Source organism: Bos javanicus, chromosome 18 (assembly GCF_032452875.1).
Source record: "Bos javanicus breed banteng chromosome 18, ARS-OSU_banteng_1.0, whole genome shotgun sequence".
NCBI lineage: Eukaryota > Metazoa > Chordata > Mammalia > Artiodactyla > Bovidae > Bos > Bos javanicus.
Window position 1 is genome coordinate 62,861,592 of NC_083885.1, and position 22,682 is coordinate 62,884,273.

General features: G+C 44.3%; 1 protein-coding gene and 1 non-coding gene across 2 annotated transcripts; one reads left to right on the top strand and one right to left on the bottom strand.

Moving 5' to 3' along the window:
- Positions 1-7,013: 7,013 nt before the first annotated feature.
- Positions 7,014-21,605, top strand: LOC133231103 (NACHT, LRR and PYD domains-containing protein 2-like). Its single transcript, XM_061389347.1, has 7 exons — positions 7,014-9,081; positions 9,533-9,703; positions 13,208-13,378; positions 15,020-15,190; positions 15,859-16,029; positions 19,121-19,288; positions 21,054-21,605. The coding sequence occupies exons 1-7, from the start codon at positions 7,424-7,426 to the stop codon at positions 21,355-21,357; spliced, it is 2,814 nt and encodes a 937-aa protein (XP_061245331.1). The 5' UTR covers positions 7,014-7,423; the 3' UTR covers positions 21,358-21,605.
- TRNAG-CCC (transfer RNA glycine (anticodon CCC)) lies at positions 15,639-15,711 on the bottom strand. Its single transcript has one exon. It is a non-coding gene; the product is annotated as a tRNA-Gly (tRNA).
- Positions 21,606-22,682: the final 1,077 nt, after the last annotated feature.

Here is a 22,682-nt window from a genome sequence, read left to right on the forward strand (position 1 = left end):
TGATTCTGCCTGCCAATGCAGGAGACACAGGAGATGCAGGATTGACCCCTGGGTCGGGAAGAGCTCCTGGAGGAGGAGATGGCAACTCACTCCAGTAGTCTTGGCTGGAGAAGCCTATGGACAGAGGAGCCTGGCTGGCTGTATAGTCCATGGGGTCACAAAGAGTCAGACGGGACTGAGCGACTGAACACACACACACACACGTAAGGTTAAGTCACGACTTTGTTCTTAAACTTTCATTCTGGCTGAACCGAACTGAATAGTTATGGCACCTATTCTGGATACACACATACCATTGATTTAAAGTATTCCCTATTATATTGTCATAATGCTATCTTTGCAAAAATCTAAGATAACTTAAGACACCCTGGGCTTCCCAGGTAGCTCAAACAGTAAGGAGTCTGCCTGCAATGCAGGAGACCTGGGTTCAATCCCTGGAGCAGGAATATCCCCTGGAGGTGGGAATGACAATCCACTCCAGTATTCTTTCCTGCAGAATCCCATGGACAGAGGAACCTGGTGGGCTACAGTCCCTGGGGTCACACAGAGTCAGACTGGACTTAGCACACATGAACAGACACACGTAGTCACACTGTAGATCTAAACCTTTTCCAGTTGCAATTCCCTCAGGACTTAAAGGCTACCGTGACATGGCATACAGGTTTTATTACAGGGATTGGACTTGACTGTGATCACAGAGAAAGAAATTTGTGGAAGGCCACTGTGACAGCATCTGTGGTCCTCCTGATGTCATGAAAAGTCAGGCAGACTGGGAGTTGAGAGGCGAACCTGGGTGTGTGTGGCAGGGGGCGGCGGGGTAGATCGGGGCAGAACTGGAGCGCTCGAGAAAACCAGTGTCAACCTGTCCATCTCTGGCTCCTGTCTCAGTGAAGCCTAGGGCTCTTTATCATAGGTCTTCAAAAAGGCGGTGCAGGTGCTGGCCTCGTTGAAGGAGCTGGGGGAGTTGGAGGCACTGGGCTTGGCTGTGGGCTTGCACCAGTGGGTGGGCCGGCAAGTCCATATAAGGTGTGTGGGCTGAACACAGGCCCCCTGGGTGTGGTCACATTCAGCATCTGGGTGTCAGCAGGCCCGCAGCTTCACTTCCACCTTGGGTGCCTTGCGTCAGTTCCTGTTGTGGTTGCTCCTAACCCAGAGCTGGAGGGGGAAGAAAATTCTAGGAAATGTAGTACGAATTTAGCTAAACTGACAGACAGGAAAGCCACAGTCACGGTTTCTCATCAACCTGGCTTCCAAAACACATCCTTTAACCACACTCCGGGCTTCCCCGATGGCTCAGTATGTAAAGAATCCGCCTGCAGTGCGGGACACACGGAGATGCAGGTTCGATCCCTGGGCCGGGTAGATCTCCTGGAGGAGGAAAATGGCAACCCACTCCATTACTCTCACAGGAAACATCCCAAGGACAGAGGAGCCTGGCGGGCTACAGTCCATGGGGGGCGCAAAGGAGTTGGACACAACTGAACGACTAAGCACAAAAGCACACAACCACACTTCCCTTTTGGATACAGACATGGAAAAACCAAGGTTTCACTTGACATGATAATGCCAGTATTCTTCATACGGCTGGAAGCATGCCAGTCATCCCCCAGTAGAGGATACGATGGCTTTTATCCATCGTGGGGTGAGGTTCAGTCCTTTCCTAGTCAAGTCATGCTCTTAGTTTGGTAACCGGTCAGGTATCAGAATCACTGATGTTTGTGGCTTTGACCAGTGTCTCCCTTTTCCCCACCTCCCCAGCCCCTGGGAACCACTGTTCTACTCTCTTGTCTCCACAAGTTCAGCTTTTTTTTTCCTATTCTTTTTTTTTAAAAATTTTAATTGGAGGCTAATTACTTTACAATATTGTATTGGTTTTGTCATACATCAACATGAATCTGCCATGGGTGTACATGTGTTCCCAATCCTGAACCCCCCTCCCACCTCCCTCCCCATACCATCCCTCTGGGTCATCCCAGTGCACCAGCCCCAAGCATCCTGTATCCTAAGATTCCACATATAGGTGATACCTTTCACCATGTGACTTTCTCTGTCAGGCTTAATTTCACTTAGAAGAATGCCCTCCAGGTTCATCTATGTGGTCACCAATGGCAGCATTTGGAGACCCAAATTAGAAGAAATTTATTTCTTTTTCAACTTTTTATTTTGTATCGAGGGTTACAGCCGACGAACACTGTTGTGATCATGTCAAGTGGATAGTGAAGGGACTCAGCCTTACCTTTACATGTATCCGTTCTCCCCCAAGCCCCTCTCCCATCCAGGCTGCCACAGAACAGGGAGCAGAGTTCCCTGTGCTCCACAGCAGGTCCTTGTTGGTTCTCCATTTTAAATACAGCAATATGTATATGTTGATCCCAAACTCCCTAACTATCTTTCCCCCAGTCCCTCCCCGTGGCCACCATAAGTTCATTCTCCAAGCCTGTGAGTTAGAAGCAGGTGATTTAGATGGTAGGTTTTATTTCTACTTCTCAGGGTAACAGTCCTGCCTTGTCCGTGACCTTCACCTGCCTGTTTACAGAGACCCACGGCCTGGCTTAAGTCAGTTGTAACAGCACTGGACATGCTGTTGAAGTATTTTGGAATTGTGGCTTCTTATCAACTTAACCAGTGCAATGTTCTGGCCACAGAGTTCCTCTTTTGAATATCCGACCACCTTCGTGGGCTTGGTCTACCCTCCCCAAACTCAATTATTCAGAAGGCTGTTTAATTGCACCCCTCTCCCCTGCCACCCATGAGTTATATGAACTTCGGGATGTTAGCTGACATTTCAGTCTTAATTTCTTCACTCGTAAATGAGAATGTTCAGAGCCCATGTAGGGTTATGGGATGATTAAATAAAATCATGTAAAGACTGGCTCACAACACATATGATTCCAAGGATATATATGGGATTGTATTTTTTCCAGCGGGTTTTCTGAATTCTGAAATATGTGTGTGCATGTGTGAGAAACCGGAAAAGACCCTGATGCAGGGAAAGATTGAAGGCGGGAGGAGAAGGGGATGACAAAGGACCAGATGGTTGGATGGCATCACTGACTCAATGGACATGAATTTGAGCAAGCTCCAGGAGATGGTGAAGGACAGGGAAGCCTGGCGTGCTGCAGCCCATGGGGTTGCAAAGAGTCGGACATGACTGAGCAACTGAACAAAGACAGCAACAAATGTGTGAGTAAACAACTATATACTTGGTGATTTAGTTGGTTAGTTAGCTATTGGCCTTAGCTAATAGTTCAAGGCACTGACTGACAAGCCTTATTGTCTTGATTTGAACCCTGGATCAGCCAATTATAATCCTATAGCTAATTGAGCGTTACTTAAAAAAATGTTTTTTTTTGGCTGCAATGGTTGGCATGTAGGATCTTTGTTCCCTGACCAGGGATAAAACCAGTGCCCCCTGCATCATTGGAAGTCCAGAGTTTTAACCACTGAACCACCAGGGAATTCCCCTGAACATTACTGTTTAGCATTCAAAAGACTGAAATAATCATAGTAACTACTTCATAAATTTTATGAGATTTAAAGGGTGTAATATGTGCAATGTTGTTACAATGGTTCTAAGCAATAGTTTGTTCCACAATTTTATTGTTATTAACAAAATAATAGTTTTATTATTAATAAAAATTAATACTATTATTAATTTTCATTTAAAAACCAATCATTGATACTTCCCTTTAATTATACAGGCTGTTAAACCATCCTTTAAAATGCTGAATGGCACTGCAGGCCATGGCTAACATAACCTGTTTTGGTAGCTATTAGTTTTCTCGGGCATTTGTTTAATTTGCACAGCTGTCATCTCTCCTAGGAGTACATGAACGTGTCCCCATTCTTTATGAGATAGGCTTCCAATAAACACCATTTTTGGTTTAATTTGTACCCACTGTTTATTGGTGAAGTTAATTGTCAATACATTGACTGGATTTGTATTTCAACATTTCTGAATCATAAGTGTGAGTGTTGAAAAGAAGATGAGAGATGCAACTTTTTACAGAGTGAAAGAGAAATACATTCTCAGCGTTTGTATTGTACGTGTGTGCATAGAAACATCGAATTGCCAGATACTGCTTATAAATAGTAGGTTGATACATGGCAAGATGGGATTTCAATTCCCATTTGCTTAGGCTTATTGATTGATAAGACTAAACAAAATACTATGTAGTTTATTTTGTGGGGAAACAGAAAGAAACGTTGACAACAGTAATCAAGGCTTTTCTCCTATGTTTTGAGTGAAAATATCCAGAAAGTCTCTGGCCAAAGATCTTCCAATTTCAGCAAATCAGGGCAAAATAGAAAATACTTCTTACACACACACACACACACACACACACACACACACACACAGTGTGTGTGAAGTGATGGATGTGCTAGCTTGATGGCGGTGATTATTTCACAGTGTAAACATATATCACATAGTACACCTTAAATATATAAAATGTCTATTTGTTAATTATGTTTTCAAAAGCTGGTAAAAAAAACCCAACAAACCTGACTCATGAAAAAAAATCATCAACAACAACACAAAGACCAGAAAGAAACTTGTGTGCGTGCTCAGTTGCTAAGTCAAGTCTGACTCTCTGCAGGCCCACAGACTGCATCAGGCTCCTCTGTCCATGGGATTTCCCACAAGAATACTGGAGTGGGTGCCATTTCCTTCTCCAGGGGATCTTCCCGGCCCAGGGATTGAACCTGGGTCTCCTGTGGCTCCTCCTTTGGCAGGGGGATTATTTACCACTGAGCCACCTGTGGAAGCCACAAAGAAACTATATGGGACTAAAAATAACCGTGTACATGTGCAGTTGGGGCAAATTCTGGACAAAAGAAACAAAGAGACCCAAAAGCCCAACTGCCAATTTTGAAGAGCCTGGAGCAAAAGCAGAGTCCTGTGTCATGCCCCCTACACTCAACACCTCCTTAGAAGGGGCCAAACCATGCAAGCTGCCCCTCCAGCCTGACCCCTGGACACCCCTACCCTCTCCCTATATAAGGAACCAGCTCACCCTCCCCTCCTCAGGAATAAGCAAGCTGTCCAGGGAAACTGTTTCTTGTTCTCACTTCCCCCTGCTGCAGCAGGGACCCTGGTTAAGCCATGCCTGAATTACCTGTCTGGCTTCTGATCAGTTTCTGTTAACTGCGGAAGGTCAAGGACTCTGGTGGATGTAAGAATCACCTGAAGAAGCCTCCTGGCTTCCTAAAGCCCCACCCCAGACCAATTCAATTAGGATCACCAAGGGTAGGACCTGGGTGATTGCAATGTGAGTCGCATTTTCAAGATTGAGAACAAGCCACTGTTGGTAGGAGGGCCATTTCACCCTGGGCAGGAAGTCCAGCCCTCACCCTGGGGCCTGTGGGCCAATCCCAGAGCATGGGCTGGCGAAGGGGGGCTTTTCTTATTGGAGATTTCATTTGTGTGAAATACCCACAGGCTGCAACTGAGTCCTAGCTGGAGGGAGGTGAGTACCGACTCTCCAGTCTGTTTCTCTGTCTTGTCTTTTAAGTCAGTGGCGATTATTGGTGGAGTCTGTAGCACTGAACATTGCAAGCTTTAATGGCTGGCATGAGGCTTTTATTATTTTTTGGCCAAGCAGCAGCCTGTGGGATCTTGGAACCCATGACCCCTGTAGTGGAAGCACTGAGTCCTAACCACTGCAGTGCCAGGGAAGTCCCTTAGAAGGATTTTTTGAAGTCCTCAGGCTGAACTCTCTCTTTATTAGGTGGAGAAAAGACTTGGATGGGGGTAGCTGCCAATGACTTCCTATGGAATTTTCCCCCTTCTGGTTGTCTTGCTTTAATTGGCACATTTCAGGTGTGGTGATGTTTTTCGATTATTGTGCTCCTCTGATTTAGCATTTTAGCATGAACATTTTAATTTTTTTTAAGTTTTTTTTTTGATGTGGACTATTTTTAAGTCTTTATTGAGTTTGTTACAATATTGCTTCTGCTTCTTTTTTATGTTTTGGTTTTTTTGGCCATGAGGCGTGTGGGATTTTAGCTCTCTGACCAGGGATTGAACCTGCAACCCCTGCATCAGAAGGCAAGGTCCCAGTCACTGGACCACCGGGGAAGTCCCTGCATGAGTGTTTTTATGTTAAATATCTTTTATGTTAAATAATGATCATGAGCCCTTATCATACATTGTGTTTTGAAATATTTTGCATAATAAGTCTTCTGATTGGGTGTACCTCCACCCCACCCCACCCCACCAAGTACTTACTAAACTGTGTTTTTCATCTTGTGAATCATCCCTGAGTGTTGCCCACTTAATGCAGGGGGATGTAAGGATTTTTGTTTATTTCCTTCTTGTTTCACTGAGGCTTCCCTGATAGCTCAGTTGGTAAAGAATTCACCTGCAATGCAGGAGACCCTGGTTTGATTCCCGAGTTGGGAAGTTCTGCTGGAGAAGGGAAAGGCTATCCACTCCAGTATCCTTGGGCTTCCCTGGTGGCTCAGCTGGTACAGAATCCTGCAATGTGGGAGACCTGGATTCTATCCTTGAGTTGGGATGATCCCCTGGAGAAGGGAAAGGCTACCCACTCCAGTATTGCGGCCTGGAGAATTCCACGGACTATATAGTGCATGGGGTCGCAAAGAGTCGGACATGACTGAGCGACGTTCACTTCAATGAGGAAATGTCAGTGATTGAGAGCACAGATTTTTGAGTTAAACTCCTGGATATAATCTTGGCTTCAACTCAAGCAACTGGGAGAACCTGGGTCTTTGTTTCCCTATGCCCATGATCCTGTAACTAATATTTATCATAATCACCTGGAAGGTTTGTTAAAAACAGTTTCCTGAGCCCATCTCCAGGGTTACTGATTTTATAGGCCTGGGATAGGGCCTAAGAGGAGAAGGGCATGGCAACCCACTCCAGTGTTCTTGCCTGGAGAATTACATGGGCACAGGAGCCTGGTAGGCTATAGTCCATGGGGTTGCAAAGAGTTAGACACGACTGAGCGACTAAAACAACAACCATCATTCTGGGAACAGGGTCTCTATCATCAGAGATGTCTGCAAAGAACATGGGTGGAGGACAGTGGGAGAAACCAGCAGGACTTGGTGCTCAGAGTCTGCCCTGAGTCCCATCGTCTCTGCTGGCCCCCCAAATGATGCTTTACCAAACATTTGCTTTTCCATCTTCACCTGTATTTCCCTCCTCCCCTTTGAGTTCAAAGCTATTACCTTCAGCAGCCTCTTTTTGTTTAAGCTGAAGATAATTTTTAAGGGGAGGGTTTCAGCCATTTTGTTGAGTTAATTCAGTTTTCCTGGGTTCTCGTTCTTGTTATTAAAATGCTTTTTTTATTCTCTTGTTAATTCATCTGACGTCAATTTAATTCTTAGACCAGTCAGAAGAACCCAGGAGAGGGGAAGCCCATTTCTTCCTCCCTAATGCTGGTCCTTTACAGTATGAATGTTCCAGTTGAGTATAATCACTTTCACCTCAATGCTCTCCCCTTGCACATCAGTACAGGTGAAGAGGAGATACAGAAACACCATGGAGAAATTCTCCGTCTGGAAGGATATACTGTGGTCAGGAGATGATGGTGGTTTCCACTACAACATTACCCAGAGAAGCCCCAAGCTGATAACATACCTGAACCCGCAGGCACCCACACAGTCCACCCCACTCACGATGGTGCTGTATGGTCCTGCCGGCGTCGGGAAAACCACACGGGCCAAGGAGCTGATGCTGGACTGGATGCAGGATGACCTGGCAGAGACCTCCAACTCTGCCTTCTACCTCAGCTGCAAGGGGCTCAACCACAGGCGGACGTGCACCTTTGCAGAGCTGATATCTGCCAACTGGCCACATGTGCAGGAGGACATACCGGCGATCCTGGCCCAGGCACAGAAAGTCCTGCTCATCCTCGATGGTTTTGATGAGCTGAAGGTCCCCTCGGGGGCACTCATCCACGACATATGTGGCGACTGGAAGAAGCAGAAGCCGGTGCCCGTCCTCCTGGGGAGTTTACTGAAGAGAAAGATGCTACCCAAGGCCACCTTACTCATCACCACCCGACCGGGAGCCCTGAGGGAGCTGCGGCTCTTAACAGAACAGCCGCTCTTCATAGAGATGGAGGGCTTCTTGGAGGAGGACCGGAAGGCGTATTTCCTGAAACACTTTGAAGAGGAGAGTCAGGCCCTGCGAGCTTTCGACTTGATGAAGAACAACGCGGCTCTGTTCCAGCTGGGCTCGGCGCCCTCCGTGTGCTGGATGGTCTGCACCTGCCTGAGACAGCAGATGGAGAGGGGGGAGGACCCCGCCGCCACCTGCAGGACCACCACGGCCCTGTTCCTGCGCTTCCTCTGCGGCCGCTTCACCCCACCGCATGGCGGCGGCCCCAGGCGGGGCCTCCAGGCTCCGCTCAAGCCCCTGTGCCTCTTGGCTGCTGAGGGCGTGTGGACGCAGAGCTCTGTGTTCGATGGGGAAGACCTCAGGCGACTTGGCGTGGACCCGTCTGCCCTCTGTCCTTTCCTGGACGGGAATATTCTCCAGAAGAGTGAAGACGGTGAGGCCTGCTACTCTTTCATCCATCTCAGCGTCCAGCAGTTTCTGGCCGCCATGTTCTATGTGTTGGAGCCAGAAGAGCAAGAGGAGGAAGGGCTGGGCGGCCGCCGGTGGCACGTTGGGAATGTGGGGAAACTGCTGTCCAAGGAGGAAAGGCTGAAGAACCCCAGCCTGACCCACGTCGGGTACTTCCTGTTTGGCCTCTGCAACGAAAGAAGGGCCATGGAGCTGGAGACGACTTTCGGCTGTCTGGTATCAACGGAGATCAAGCGGGAGCTACTGAAATACACATTGATGCCCCATGGGAAGAAATCCTTCTCGGTGACAGACACGAAGGAGGTTCTGAGCTGTCTGTACGAGTCTCAGGAGGAGCAGCTCGTGAAAGATGCCATGGCCCATGTCAAGGAGATGTCCATTCACTTGATGAATACATCCGAAATGATGCAGTCTTCCTTCTGCCTTAAACATTGTGCCAACTTACAGAAGATCTCACTGCAGGTAGGAAAGAAGATATTCCTGGAGAATGATCCCGCATTGAAATCAGACCCTCAGAATGAAACGTAAGAACTCAGTTGTTGTTGTTGTTTTACTTTCCTAGTTCTCCCATCTTCAGCTTCACACTGTTTTAGGAAGAGGACAGAGTCTCCTATGACTCCTTCTGGGTTAGGGTCTGAGTTCTCACTGAAATTTCTTCCTGCCGTGTCACCATTAAAGCTGAGAAACACGATATTCAGATGAGGAATGGGGGCTTTGGAACCTTACTTTTAGTGTCATTGTTGACATGTGGGCTCGCATGTTCTAGACATCTCATATAATTTCCTCCCCTGCCAGTTCTTTTCAAAAATTTTGTTTTCATATATAGTCACCATGTCATCCATTACATCCCAGGGCTTTGTTATCTTACAACCAGATGTTTGTACCTTTTGAAGAGCTCACCAGTTTTTCCACCACCCCTGCCCTTTTGTTGATGGTTCTCTTTCATAGACTTTCCTGTCTGTGCTTTTCTCCTAGGTCACAGCATGACCATCATTCTCTCCAACTCTGGGCAGATCTCTGCTCTGTGTTCAGTTCAAATGAGAACCTGAACTTTCTGGATGTGAAGGAAAGCTTCCTGAGTCACTCCTCGGTGAGGATTCTTTGCGAGCAGATAACCCATGTCACCTGTCATCTCCAGAAAGTTGTGTAAGTGGCAGCTGATCCTGCAGTTCAGTTCAGTTCAGTCACGTCTGACTCTTTGCAACCCCATGGACTGCAGCACACCAGGCCTCCCTGTCCATCACCAACGCCCAGAGTTTACTCAAACTCATGTCCATTGAGTCAGTGATGCCATCCAACCATCTCAGCCTCTGTTGTCCCCTTCTCCTCCTGCCTTCAATCTTTCCCAGCACCGGGATCTCTTCCAATGAGTCAGCTCTTTGCATCAGGTGGCCAAAGTATGGGAGTTTCAGCTTCATCATCAGTCCTGCCAATGAATATTCAGGACTGATTTCCTTTAGGATGGATTGCAATGGGCATTTAAAATCTGAAAGCAGTATTGGAATGTCAAATCAGGCTCCATCCAGTCAGGTGGTCAGAATATAAAGAATTGGAATAGTTGCCTAAAAAAAAAAAATTTACTTATTTATGGCTATCATGGGTCTTTGTTGCTTCACAGGCTTTCTCTAGTTGTGCAGATCGGGGGCTTCTCATTGCAGTAGCTTCTCTTGTTGCAGAGCATGGGCTCTAGAGTGCAGGCTCAGTAGTTGTGGTGCGTGGGCTTAGTTGTCCCATGGCATGTGGAGTGTTCCTGGACCAGGGACCAAACCTGCGTCCCCTGCACTGGCAGGTGGATTCTTGACCACTGGACCACTGGAGAAGTCCTCCATGCAGCCTTTAATGGTCCATATGTTCAAGGAGTCTGTAACTTATTTGCTGACTTATAGTCCATAACTTACTGTAGCTTGAATGAAAACTGTGTATGGAAATGCAAATGACTACATGGGGATATGGTAGGAAGTGATTTATTTTTTTCCAGAAAAAGTCAGGCATTGAGGAGGAGGAAAAGCTGTGTGTGGACTTAATGCTGAAAGAAATAAAGGACATAATACTGTCTGAGAGGAAGAAAACTCTCTCTATACTTCTGGCTGGTTGGAAAATGAAATTGATATGAGACAGATTAGGAAAAGAAAATCAAACATTTAATAGCATCTATACATGGGAGAGACCCAGAAAAACTGAGCAACTACCCCAGTGACTGAAATCTTCATGTTAACTACAACCTTCTGTTAAAGAGAATAAAGGATGATAAGGGTTGTGGTTTGGGACTTCAAAGGGGAGGAAGGCAAATCACTTGGAGATGGAAATCAAATGTTTGGTAGATGAAGGATCAGATCTGTATCTCCTGCATTGGCAGGTGGATTCTTTACCACTGGGCCACCAAGGGAAGCTTGGTTAAAGGAACAGAACTATCTAAATTCTTCAGGAAGTTAGGGGAAAGATCAAAATGTCTTCCCAAGTGTTTTCAGTTCTTGTTTATTCTCAACTTGAAATAATCTTCACATCAAAGAGACATTTTGGGGTGACAAATTTTGTTCCCCTACAATAAAAAAAAAGGATAGAGAGAGTTTCTCAGAAGATCAGCATAAGCAAAGAGCATCAAACCCTTTACCATCGAATTCCATCTTCCTTATCATCATATACTGCTTCCCCTAGTGGTCTGTCCTTCTCTTCTTTCCACATATCACTCCATTGACTAATTCTACAAGTAAGTTCAGTTCAGTCACTCAGTCGTGTCTGACTCTCTGTGACCCCATGGACTGCAGCACTCCAGGCTTCCCTGTCCATCACCAACTCCTGGAGCTTGCTCAAACTCATGTCCATTGAGTCAGTGATGCCATCCAACCATCTTATCCTCTGCCATCCCCTTCTCTTTCTGCCTTCAATCTTTCCCAGCATCAGGGTCTTTTCCAAGGAGTCAGTGCCTCACATCAGGTGGCCAAAGTACAGGAGTTTCAGCTTTAACATCAGCCCTTCCAATAAATATTCAGGGTTGATTTCCTTTAGGATTGACTGGTTTGATCTCCTTGCAGTCCAAGGGACTCAAGAGTTGTCTCCAGCACCACAGTTCAAAAGTATCAGTTCTTCAACATTCAGCTTTCTTTATAGTCCAACTCTCACATCCATACCTGACTACTGGAAAAAATCATAACTTTGACTAGATGGACCTTTGTTGGCAAAGTAATGTCTCTGCTTTTTAATATGCTGTCTAGGTTGTCATAGGTTTTCTTCCAAGAAGCAAGCGTCTTTTAACTTCATGGCTGCCATCACCATCTGCAGTGATTTTGGAGCCCAAGAAAATAAAGTCTGTCACTGTTTCCATTGTTTCCCCATCTATTTGCCATGAAGTGATGGGACCAGATGCCATGATTTTCATTTTCTGAATGTTGAGTTTTAAGCCAACTTTTTCACTCTCCTCTTTCACTTTCATCAAGAGGCTCTTTAGTTCTTCTTTGCTTTCTGCCATAAGGGTGGTGTCATCTGCATATCTGAGGTTATTGATATTTCTACCGGCAATCTTGATTGCAGCTTGTTCTTCATCCAGCCTGGCATTTTGTGTGATGTACTCTGCATATAAGTTAAATAAGCAGGGTGACAATATACAGCCTTGATGTACTCCTTTCCCAATTTGGAACCAGTTTGTTGTTTCATGTCCAGTTTTAACTGTTGCTTCTTGACCTGCATACAGATTTCTCAGGAGGCAGGTCAGGTGGTCTGGTATTCCCATCTCTTTCAGAATTTTCCACAGTTTGTTGTGATCTACACAGTCAAAGTCTTTGGGTTAATCAGTAAGGCAGAAGTAGATGTTTTTTTCTGGTATTCTCTTTGCTTTTTTGATGATCCAATGGATGTTGGTAATTTGATCTCTGATTCCTCTGCCTTTTCTAAATCCAGCTTGAACATCTGGAAGTTCATGGTTCACGTACTGTTGAAGCCTGGCTTGGAGAATTTTGAGCATTATTTTGCTAGCATGTGAGATGAGTGTAATTGTGCAGTAGTTTGAGCATTCTTTGGCATTGCCTTTCATTGGGTTTGGAATGAAAACTGACCTTTTCCAGTCCTGTGGCCACTGCTGAGTTTTCCAGATTTGCTGGCATATTGAGTGCAGCACTTTCACAGCATCATCTTTTAGGATTTGAAATAGCTTAACTGGAATTCCATCACCTCCACTAGCTTTGTTCTTAGTGATGCTCCCTAAGGCCTACTTGACTTCTCATTCTAGGATGTCTGGCTCTAGGTGAATGATCACATCATCATGGTTATCTGGGTCATAAAGATCTTTTTTTGTATAGTTCTTCTGTGTATTCTTGCCACCTCTTCTTAATATCTTCTGCTTCTGTTAGGTCCATACCATTTCTATCCTTTATTGACCCCATCTTTGCATGAAATGTCTCCCTATCCCAATCTTGACTTGTGACTTATCCTTGTACTTTGTGTTCCCAGCACCATCCATCTACAACACACAAAACAGAACCCCTTCTTTTTATATTCCCTATCCCCAGGTCAGGAAGATTCCCTTAGAGAAGGGAATGGCTACCTACTCCAGTATTCTTGCCTGTAGAACCCCATAGACAAAGGAGTCTGGCAAGGTAGAGTCCATGGGATTGCAGGAGTCGGACACAACTGAGTGACTAACACTTTCACTTTCAGGATTAAAAATGTCTCTCCTGCCAGTGCTTACCGGGACTTCTGTCTGGCTTTCATTGGTAAGAAGACTCTGACACACCTGGTTCTGGAAGGCAGTGTCCGTGGTGATAAGATCCTGCTGCTGCTGTTGTGTGAGATCCTGAAACATCCTAGATGCAATCTTCAGTATCTGAGGTAGATCTCATGTCATTGCTGTCCTCAGCATAAGGATGCTGTGAGTTCTGAACAAAACAGCAGATTGCTATGCTGATCGGGCACCATGCTAAACAGGGGAGCATATTCCCAGATATTAATAGAATATTGATGGTATGTCAGCCAATAATCTTCCCCCAGCCAGCTAGTCTTCTGGACTGACTAGTAAGCCCTGAATGCAAAGAAACACTCAGAATTTCATTAAATTAGAAAAAAAATCTATTACTCTGTTCAGTTCAGTTGCTCAGTTGTGTCCAGCTCTTTGTGACTCCATGGACTGCAGCATGGCAGGCTTCCCTGTCCATCACCAACTCCAGGAGCTTATTCAAACTCATGTCCATTGAGTTGGTGATACCATCCAACCATCTAATCCTCTGTTGTCCCCTTCTCCTCCTGCCCTCAATAAATGATGTTTCTAAGTGGATTACCAAATCTTCAAAATGACAAATGGCTGGTACACAGTCTCCTAGTTTTGCTCATTGACTTGAGACACTTTACATTTTGCCTTGTATTCAAATTATTTAAGTTAACTTACAGTGTCCTTTTTATAGGTTAAACTTTGAGGGAGGAAAGGCACTGGTTTTTAAGAGCTCCAGGTTTACTTATGACATATATTCTAGTAGGCAGAGTATGGATTGATTATATTCTTTATTTGATTGACCTAAAAGGTATCCTCTCTCCCCAAAGTACAGATGAAAGAAAAAAAGAATATTAAAAAGTTCAACTAACTTGTGAACTTGAGCAAACTCTGGGAGATAGTGAAGGACAGGGAAACCTGGTGTGCTGCAGTTCCTGAAGTCTGAAAGAGTCAGGCATGACTTACCGACTGAGCAATAACAACAAAAACTTGTAAATATTGCGAATGTAGTAAGGGGCAGAGCCATGATTCAAACAAGCTTGTCCTAAAGTCCTGTATTCTGATCTGTATCTACAAGAGCAGCTGAGCTTCAGACCCCATGTGATGGATTAATGGATTGCCCCGATGTTCTCTAAAATAGCTGTATCATATTCATTTTGATCCACAGAAGTTTCCAATTATTCTGGCAACACAAACTTCAAACTTTGGACCCAGCTGCCTAAGTATTCAATTGTTCTTCCTTGTTTTAGTTAGCATATTCCCTAATAACTTCTGAAGTTGAAGTTTGAGTATCAGGCATCAACTTTTTTCTATTAGAATCATGTTTAAATTTAAGTGGAAGGTGAGAATATATGGATATGTGTCATTGATTCATTTTGTCATACAATAGACTAATATAACATCATAGAGGCCACTATATTCTAATAAAGATTGATTAAAAAATATTAAGTGGAATTAGGACAGACTTAGTTCAAGAAAAATGATGATGTAAAAGGTGGGGTTTGAGAAAATAGCAGACCACGTTGGCAAAACTTCACACAGAATTGTATCATGGAGTTTCTCTCTTCTTAGCGATGAGGCTGTGTGCTGACCCAATGGGCATGGAGATACTTGAGGAAACAAAGGAGCTCTGTTTCAGGCCAGGGTTTGACACGTGTTGGAGTAGAATGAGATGAGAGTCAGAGGTAGAGTCTTCAGGGAAGGATAATAAGCTGACAGGGTCTCTGCCCTCCCAGAAGAATGACTTGCCCCCATTTATCCCACAGGTTGGGGTCTTGTTCTGACACCACTCAGCAGTGGGCTGACTTCTCCTCGGCGCTCAAAGTCAACCAGTCCCTGAAATGCCTGGATCTCACGGCCAGTGAGTTCCTGGATGAGGGTGTCAAATTGCTGTGTTTGACTCTGAGACACCCGAAGTGCGTCCTGCAGAAATTGTCGTAAGTCCCTCTTTTCCCGGGGAGCATCTTCATCTTAGGTCTGGAGTCACATAGAGAAGAGCAGTGGTAAGACCAGACTTACAGGGCAAATCTTATGGGACTTCTTACTGGGGGAGAGCCCTGATTCCCTTTTTTGGTCCCAGGTGGGTGATGCATGCTTAAAAAAAGTGTGTGTGTGTGTGTGTGCGCACAGTTATGTCTGATTCTTTGCAACCAATGGACTATAGCCGACCAGACTCCTCTGTCCATGGGTGTTTCCTGGCAAAAATACTGGGGTGGGTTGCCATGCCCTCCTCCAGGGGATCTTCCAAGGGATAAAATCCACATCTCCTGCATTGGCAAGTGGATTCTTTACCACTGAGCCACCAGGGAAGCCCACATTTAAAAAATATTATTAATTAATTAGGCTGTGCTAGGTCTTAGTTGCTTACAGCGTGTGGAATCTTAGTTTCCTGACCAGGGATCGAACCCGGGCCCCTAGCATTGGGAGTGCAGAGTCTTAACCACTGGACCACCAGGGAAGTTTGCCTGCCTTTCTCTCATTCCTGGTCCTTTGGGCTTTGATCACTAGCATAGGATAGAGCAGGTGGGGACTCTCAAGAAGGGCTGTCAGCTGAGAAGTTTGAACTTTGGAAATGTCTTACCACGTATGTGGTGCTTTTTCACAGGTTGGAGAACTGTCAGCTTACACAAGCCTGTTGTAAGGAGCTGTCTTCTGCTTTGATTGTCAACCAGAGGTTGACCCACCTGTGCTTGGCCAAGAATGACCTTGGGGATGGCGGGGTGAAGATTCTGTGCGAGGGCTTGCGTTACCCTGAATGTCAGCTGCAGACTTTGGTGTAAGTCCCTGCTGGCTTTTGTGTGTGTGTGTGTCTGTGTGTTGTATGTATACATACACACCTGGATTCACGTAGGACAGACCCTGGAGCACTTGATAATTCCTCTTGAATGAAAGCAGCAAGATCCTGGTGGAAATTAGGAAAAGAACAGGTAGAAACAGATGCTAATGCCTGCATGTTTTTAAAGAGTAAGGTTGACCTGCCAGCCTCTTTCTCCTGAGAATTCAACATAAGCAGTTAATTCTCAGGCCTGATGTTCTGTGTATATTCTGAAAATTCGCATGAAATCTGCCAGTAATTAGGAGTGGATTGAGCTACACAGTAGGGTTTAAGACTGGAAAGCAGAATCAGAAATTCAGTTTATAGTGACAGAGAGAGAAAAGGAAAATGTCATTTCTCCCTCAATAGTGTTCATTAGAAGAATATAAAACTTCCTGTATGATGTCACACAGATTGCTGTTTTTTTTTTAATTTTTAAGACTTCATCATTTTCATTTTTAAAAATGTATTATCATTTTCATTGTGATTACTAATTTTATTGTAAGACTGCTTAACATGAGATCTAGCCTCCTAGATTTTTACTTTTAAACTTTATTCTATATTGGAATATAGCCAACTAACAATGTTGTGATAGTTTTTTTCAAAACTTTTTATTTCATATTGGGGGTTATAGCCAATTAACAATGCTGTGATAGTTTCAGGTGAACAGTGAAGGGACTCAGCCATACATACACATGTATCCATTCTCCCAAACTGCTCTCCCATCTAGGCTGCTGCACGACACTGAGCAGAGTTCCCTGTGCTGTACAGTAGGTCCTTGCTGGTTGTCTGTCTTAAATATTGCAGCACTTACATTAGACTTTCCTATTCTAAAGGCAGAGTTGATTTAGGTGTCTAATCAACAAAAAATGTCTGATACTTAGTACTTACTGTGCATCAGGTATTCTACTAAATTTTACAAGAATTAAAAAAAATCCTTACAAGCACATGCCATCAGTTCAGTTCAGTTCAGTCGCTCAGTCGTGTCCGACTCTTTGCGACCCCATGAATCGCAGCACGCCAGGCCTCCCTGTCCATCACCAACTCCCGGAGTTCACCCAGACTCACATCCATCGAGTCAGTGATGCCATCCAGCCATCTCATCCTCTGTCGTCCCCTTCTCCTCCTGCCCCCAATCCCTCCCAGCATCAGAGTCTTTTCCAATGAGTCAACTCTTCGCATGAGGTTGCCAAAGGACTGGAGTTTCAGCTTTAGCATCATTCCTTCCAAAGAAATCCCAGGGCTGATCTCCTTCAGAATTGACTGGTTGGATCTCCTTGTAGTCCAAGGGACTCTCAAGAGTCTTTTCCAACACCACAGTTCAAAAGCATCAGTTCTTCGGCGCTCAGCCTTCTTCACAGTCCAACTTTCACATCCATACGTGACCACAGGAAAAACCATAGCCTTGACTAGATGAACCTTTGTTGGCAAACTAATGTCTCTGCTTTTGAATATGCTATCTAGGTTGGTCATAACTTTGCTTCCAAGGAGTAAGCGTCTTTTAATTTCATGGCTGCAGTCACCATCTGCAGTGATTTTGGAGCCCCCCAAAATTAAGTCTGACACTGTTTCCACTGTTTCCCCATCTATTTCCCATGAAGTGATGGGACCGGATGCCATGATCTTCGTTTTCTGAATGTTCAGCTTTAAGCCAACTTTTTCACTCTCCACTTTCACTTTCCTCAAGAGGCTTTTTAGTTCCTCTTCACTTTCTGCCATAAGGGTGGTGTCATCTGCGTATCTGAGGTTATTGATATTTCTCCCAGCAATCTTGATTCCAGCTTGTGCTTCTTCCAGTCCAGCGTTTCTCATGATGTACTCTGCATATAAGTTAAATAAGCAGGGTGACAATATACAGCCTTGATGTACTCCTTTTCCTATTTGGAACCATTCTGTTGTTCCATGTCCAGTTCTAACTGTTGCTTCCTGACCTGCATATAGATATAGTTACCTTTATTTCAGTTGTGCTGATATTAGCTAATTAGAAAACCAAAGTTTAGTCACTGAGTTTGCCCATGGTCACATCTTTGTACATCGAGTTGTCAACGATCATTATCTTAAAAACATAAAGGCATTGTTTGACCAAACCTTCATTTTGTAGGCTGTCAAAACTGGGAATTTTAGATTTTGCTTTGGCTCCTTTCCCCAAGCTCCCCAGGTTCAAGTATGAGTTTTTTAGGGTCTCACACAGTACAGAGCATGGCATCTTTTGGTCCAGTTACCATCCACCTGCTCATTGTCTTGTCACTTCAGACTCTGTTGCTATTACGCCATGCTTGGGGCACAAGGTATTCAGGGGAGATCTGTCTAGTTGTATCATGGGAACACCTTTCTCTGTGGTCAGGAGGATTTGTAGGCATCTAAGCTTCTTGGTGAGTCTACAATGTTTTAATGAGAAACACAGCCTCTCAAAGTCAGGAATGTGAAGATTTTGGTGTACTGAGTTATGCTGGGACAAATACAGGGCTTGAAATAAAACACGAGACAAGGAGCATGGAATCCCAAAGACCTGATTGTGCAGGAAAGAAAGGAGGCTTCACATTCTGTCTCAGATCTGTCTGAACCCAGATCCCTTCACCTGCATGACATGCTGTCATGGAAGGAAAACCTGTATCTCGGGTGTGTGTCTTTTTCTCCAAAATGAAAGGGGGCAGATGAAGGCCAGCTGAACACTCTACCACCTAGGCAGGGTGGAAACACTCATCATTCCATGCGTGTTTTTTTTTTTTTTTTTTTAATGCATTAATTTGGCTGCATCATGGAGCGCAGGCTCTATAGTTGCAGTGTGGGGTGGGAGGGCTAGTTGCTCCACAGCATGTGGAATCTTAGTTCGCCCGACCAGGGATCGAGCCTGTGTCCCCTGCATTGCAAGACAGATTCTTCTTGGGCCATCAGGGAAGTCCTTCCATTTGCATGTCTTTATGTACAAGCTTACCCGAGAGCATGTGACTAGACATAGAAAATAAGTATTAATAGCTGGACGTAACTGTCACATCACAGGGTGTATGTCACAGAGGGATAATCGAATTTCTTCATACAACTGTCTTGGCAGACTGCGTCATTGCAACATAAACAGACATGGCTGCAAGTACATCTCAAAGCTTCTCCAGGGAGACTCCAGCCTCACCAGCCTGGACCTGGGTTTCAACCCCATAGCCACCGGACTGTGTTTTCTCTATGAAGCTTTGAAGAAACCAAATTGTAACCTGAAATGTCTAGGGTAAGTTGTTTTCTTCATTTTAAAGATGTTTGAAAATATTTTTGGTTTTTCTTTTTTGCCAGCAGTGAACAACTGAAATTTTGTCTTTTCATGGCATTATGGCTCATTTTCTTTCTTTTTTAAAATTATTGGAGTATAGTTGATTTACAATGTTGTGCTAATGTCTACTCTACAGCAAAGTGAATCAGTTACACATATATCCCCTCTTTTTTAGTTATCTTTTCCCATATAGGTTATTACAGAGTATTGAGTAGAGTTCCCTGTGCTATATCCAGTAGGCCCTTATTATCTATTTTATATATAGTAGTGTGTCTGTATCAATACCAAGCTCCCAATTTAAACCCCTGCAGCCTTCTTCCCCTCTGGTAACCATAATTTATTTTCAATATCTGTGGCTCAACCTCTGTTTTGCATAGGCCCTTTGGTACTATTTCTTTGGATTCCACATAAGCATTATCATATGATATGTCTTTCTCTGACTTGCCTCAGTCAGTGTGTCATAGAGATTATGCCATTGTCTCTGAACTAGTCTGTGGGTTTTGATTCTTGATTTCCTGATGTTGGGTCTCAACCCATCACCCTGAGATGTTTTTTAGCTTGCAAGCCAGGCCACAGCACGTGTGTTTCAAGACACAAAAGTTCCTTGGGTCACTGTGGATAAAAATCTGAAGGTTTTTTTGTGTTGGCTTTTTTTCACTTGGGTTTTTTCATAACAGCTTTCAGAAAAATCCAAATAAACTCTTTTGGCCTACCCAACATAATAGCCTACAAAAGTCTATGTGCTCAGTTCCTAAGTTGTGTCTGAATCTTAGTGACCCCATGGACTGTAGCCCACGAGGCTCAGACTCTGTCCATGGGACTTCCTAGTCAAGAATGCTGGAGTGGGTTGCCATTGCCTTCTCCAACAAGAGTCTATGGGATCCTATAATTAGTTATGAGCCACTCTTTCTTTTTTTAAATTGTTTATTGAATACTTTAAAACTTTTATTTTTAATTTGAGGATAATTGCTTTACAATATCATGTTTGTTTCTGCTATATATGAACATGAATTGGCCATAGGTATATATATGAACCTCCCTCCCACCTGCTAGCCCATCCCACCCCTCTAGGTTATCACAGGGCACCGGATTTGAGCTCCCTGTGTCATATTGTATATTCTCACCGGCTGTGTAATTTTACATCCCGTAATATACGTTTCAATGCTGCTACTCTCCATTCGTCCCATTCTCTCCTTCCTCCACTGTGTCCACAAGTCTGTTCTTTGCCTGCGTCTCCATTGCTGCCCTGAAAACAGGTTCATGAGTACCACATTTCCAGATTCCATATATATCGATGTGTTAATATACGATATTTGTCTTTCTCTTTCTGACTTACTTCACTCTGTGTAATAGTGGGCCATTCTTTCTGCTGCCCTGTGAACTTGGCATCTCAGCTACACTGACTTCCACCTGCTCAGTTATCATCATGGTTCACTCTGTATTCTACTTCTTTTTTCTCATATCGTCTTTCCAATGTGGAATTCATGGACTACCACCAATCTACCTAACCCTCCTCTGTTTTAATAATCCTATTTATTTTATTCTAATACCGTTATCCCATCTTCAAGACAACATGACCTGATGTGGCTAAAATAAGCTCCACGAAGAGAATAACGTTCATGTCTTCCCTACTAGGTCCCCAGGGAGTAAGGGTGTGCCTGGCCACCCAGTAGGTTCTCCATTAAGAACACGCTTACATGAGTGGCTTTCTCTACTTCCTCTACAGGCTCTGGGGCTGCTCCATCACCCCTTTCAGTTGTCAGCATCTCGCCTCCGCTCTAGTCAGCAGCCGGAGCCTGGAAACACTGGACTTGGGCCAGAACGCCTGGGGACAGAGTGGCATCGTGGTGCTCCTTAAGGCTTTAAAACAGAACCATGGCTCCTTAAAGACGCTTAGGTTGAAGATGGACAAATCTACCGTGGAAATCCAGAGGCTGTTGAAGGATGTGAAAGAGAACAATCCCAGACTGACCATCGAATGCAATGATGCCAGAACAACCAGATCCTCATGTTGTGACTTCTTTTCCTGAACGCGCTGAGATATTTCTCTTACGTGTCCCCAAAGGGGGTGACCCGATATCTCTAAGACATCTCGTTCATGAAGGCCAGAATGCCACATGTCAATCACTGGATCAGAATGTAGAACTAAACACTGGGTTTTCACTCTCTGGTTTCTGGGAATATCCACACAAGTCACATACCCACTTGATGTTAAAATGTTCTCTCTCACAAGGATAATAAAAGGCAAAGCACTTTGTTTGATGCTGTATTTATTCACACACCCAACAGCTTACTTAGAGTAAACTTCATTTCTGGCATACTTAGTCTAGGAAAAAATATTACAAAGTTCAGAGATGATTATGTGCGTTCCTTCTGTTTTTCTTCCCTATGCCTGTGTGCTCAGTCGTGTCCGCTCTTTATGACCCCATGGACCTTAGCCCACCAGGCTCCTTTGTCCATGGGATATCCCAGGCAAGAATTCTGGAGTGGGTTGCCATTTCCTCCTCCAGGAAATCTTCCCCACCCAGGGATCAAACCTGCATCTCCTGCATTGGCAGGTGGATTCTTTACCACTGAGCCACCAGGGAAGCCCCCATAGTAACTTTAAGACTTTTGGATACCAGTATTTAGTGGGACATGTCTAGGTAAGGATTTCAAGGGAATAATGATGGAAGAATTGAGTATGGATAGGAGTGCTCAGGTTATTTGAGGCAAGGCTGATTGAGTCCAAATTCAGCCTTCTTCCTGAGTACAAAGCTCACAGGTAGGATTTACATTTTTATTTTTTTATTATTTTTTATTTACTTTAATTGGAGTAAGCCAGAAAGAAAAACACCAATACAGTATACTAACGCATATATGTGGAATTTAGAAGGATTTACATTAAAAAAAAATGATACAAACATAATCAAGGGAAGTTGTGTTGGACAGTGTCTGGGTCACACCCTCTGCTGGGCATTTTAAATACATTATGATGGACACTTTGTGGCACTTCATCCCCCTCCCAGCTATCTTGTTATTTTTATCTATTTATAAATAAGGAAACAGTAAGAGGACTCAATGACCCTATATGGCATGGCCTCTGAGAAGCAGGCTGAGTTTTGAAAACAAAGTTCTTACAAATTGGAAAGCCTGTGGCTTGTCTTATAGCTCACTTTGTGCAGAAAATTTTAAAAAGTCTTATGGAGTTTAGGACATTGAAGATTAGTGGTTCTCACTAGGGGACCCAGGGATACTGGGCAATGTTTGTAGGTATTTTTTGTTGTTGTTACAACGAGGGGGCGCTCCTGACATTTAGTGGGTAGATATCTCACCATGCACGGAACAGCCCCACCACAACAAAAAACTACCCTCT

Excerpts from the sequence above, each read along its gene's own strand:
- LOC133231103 (XM_061389347.1), top strand. The coding sequence starts at position 7,424 with ATGTTCCAGTTGAGTATAATCACTTTCACCTCAATGCTCTCCCCTTGC. Across the intron at positions 13,379-15,019 it reads TGCAATCTTCAGTATCTGAG|GTTGGGGTCTTGTTCTGACA; the intron begins GTAGATCTCATG and ends TTTATCCCACAG. Across the intron at positions 15,191-15,858 it reads TGCGTCCTGCAGAAATTGTC|GTTGGAGAACTGTCAGCTTA; the intron begins GTAAGTCCCTCT and ends GCTTTTTCACAG.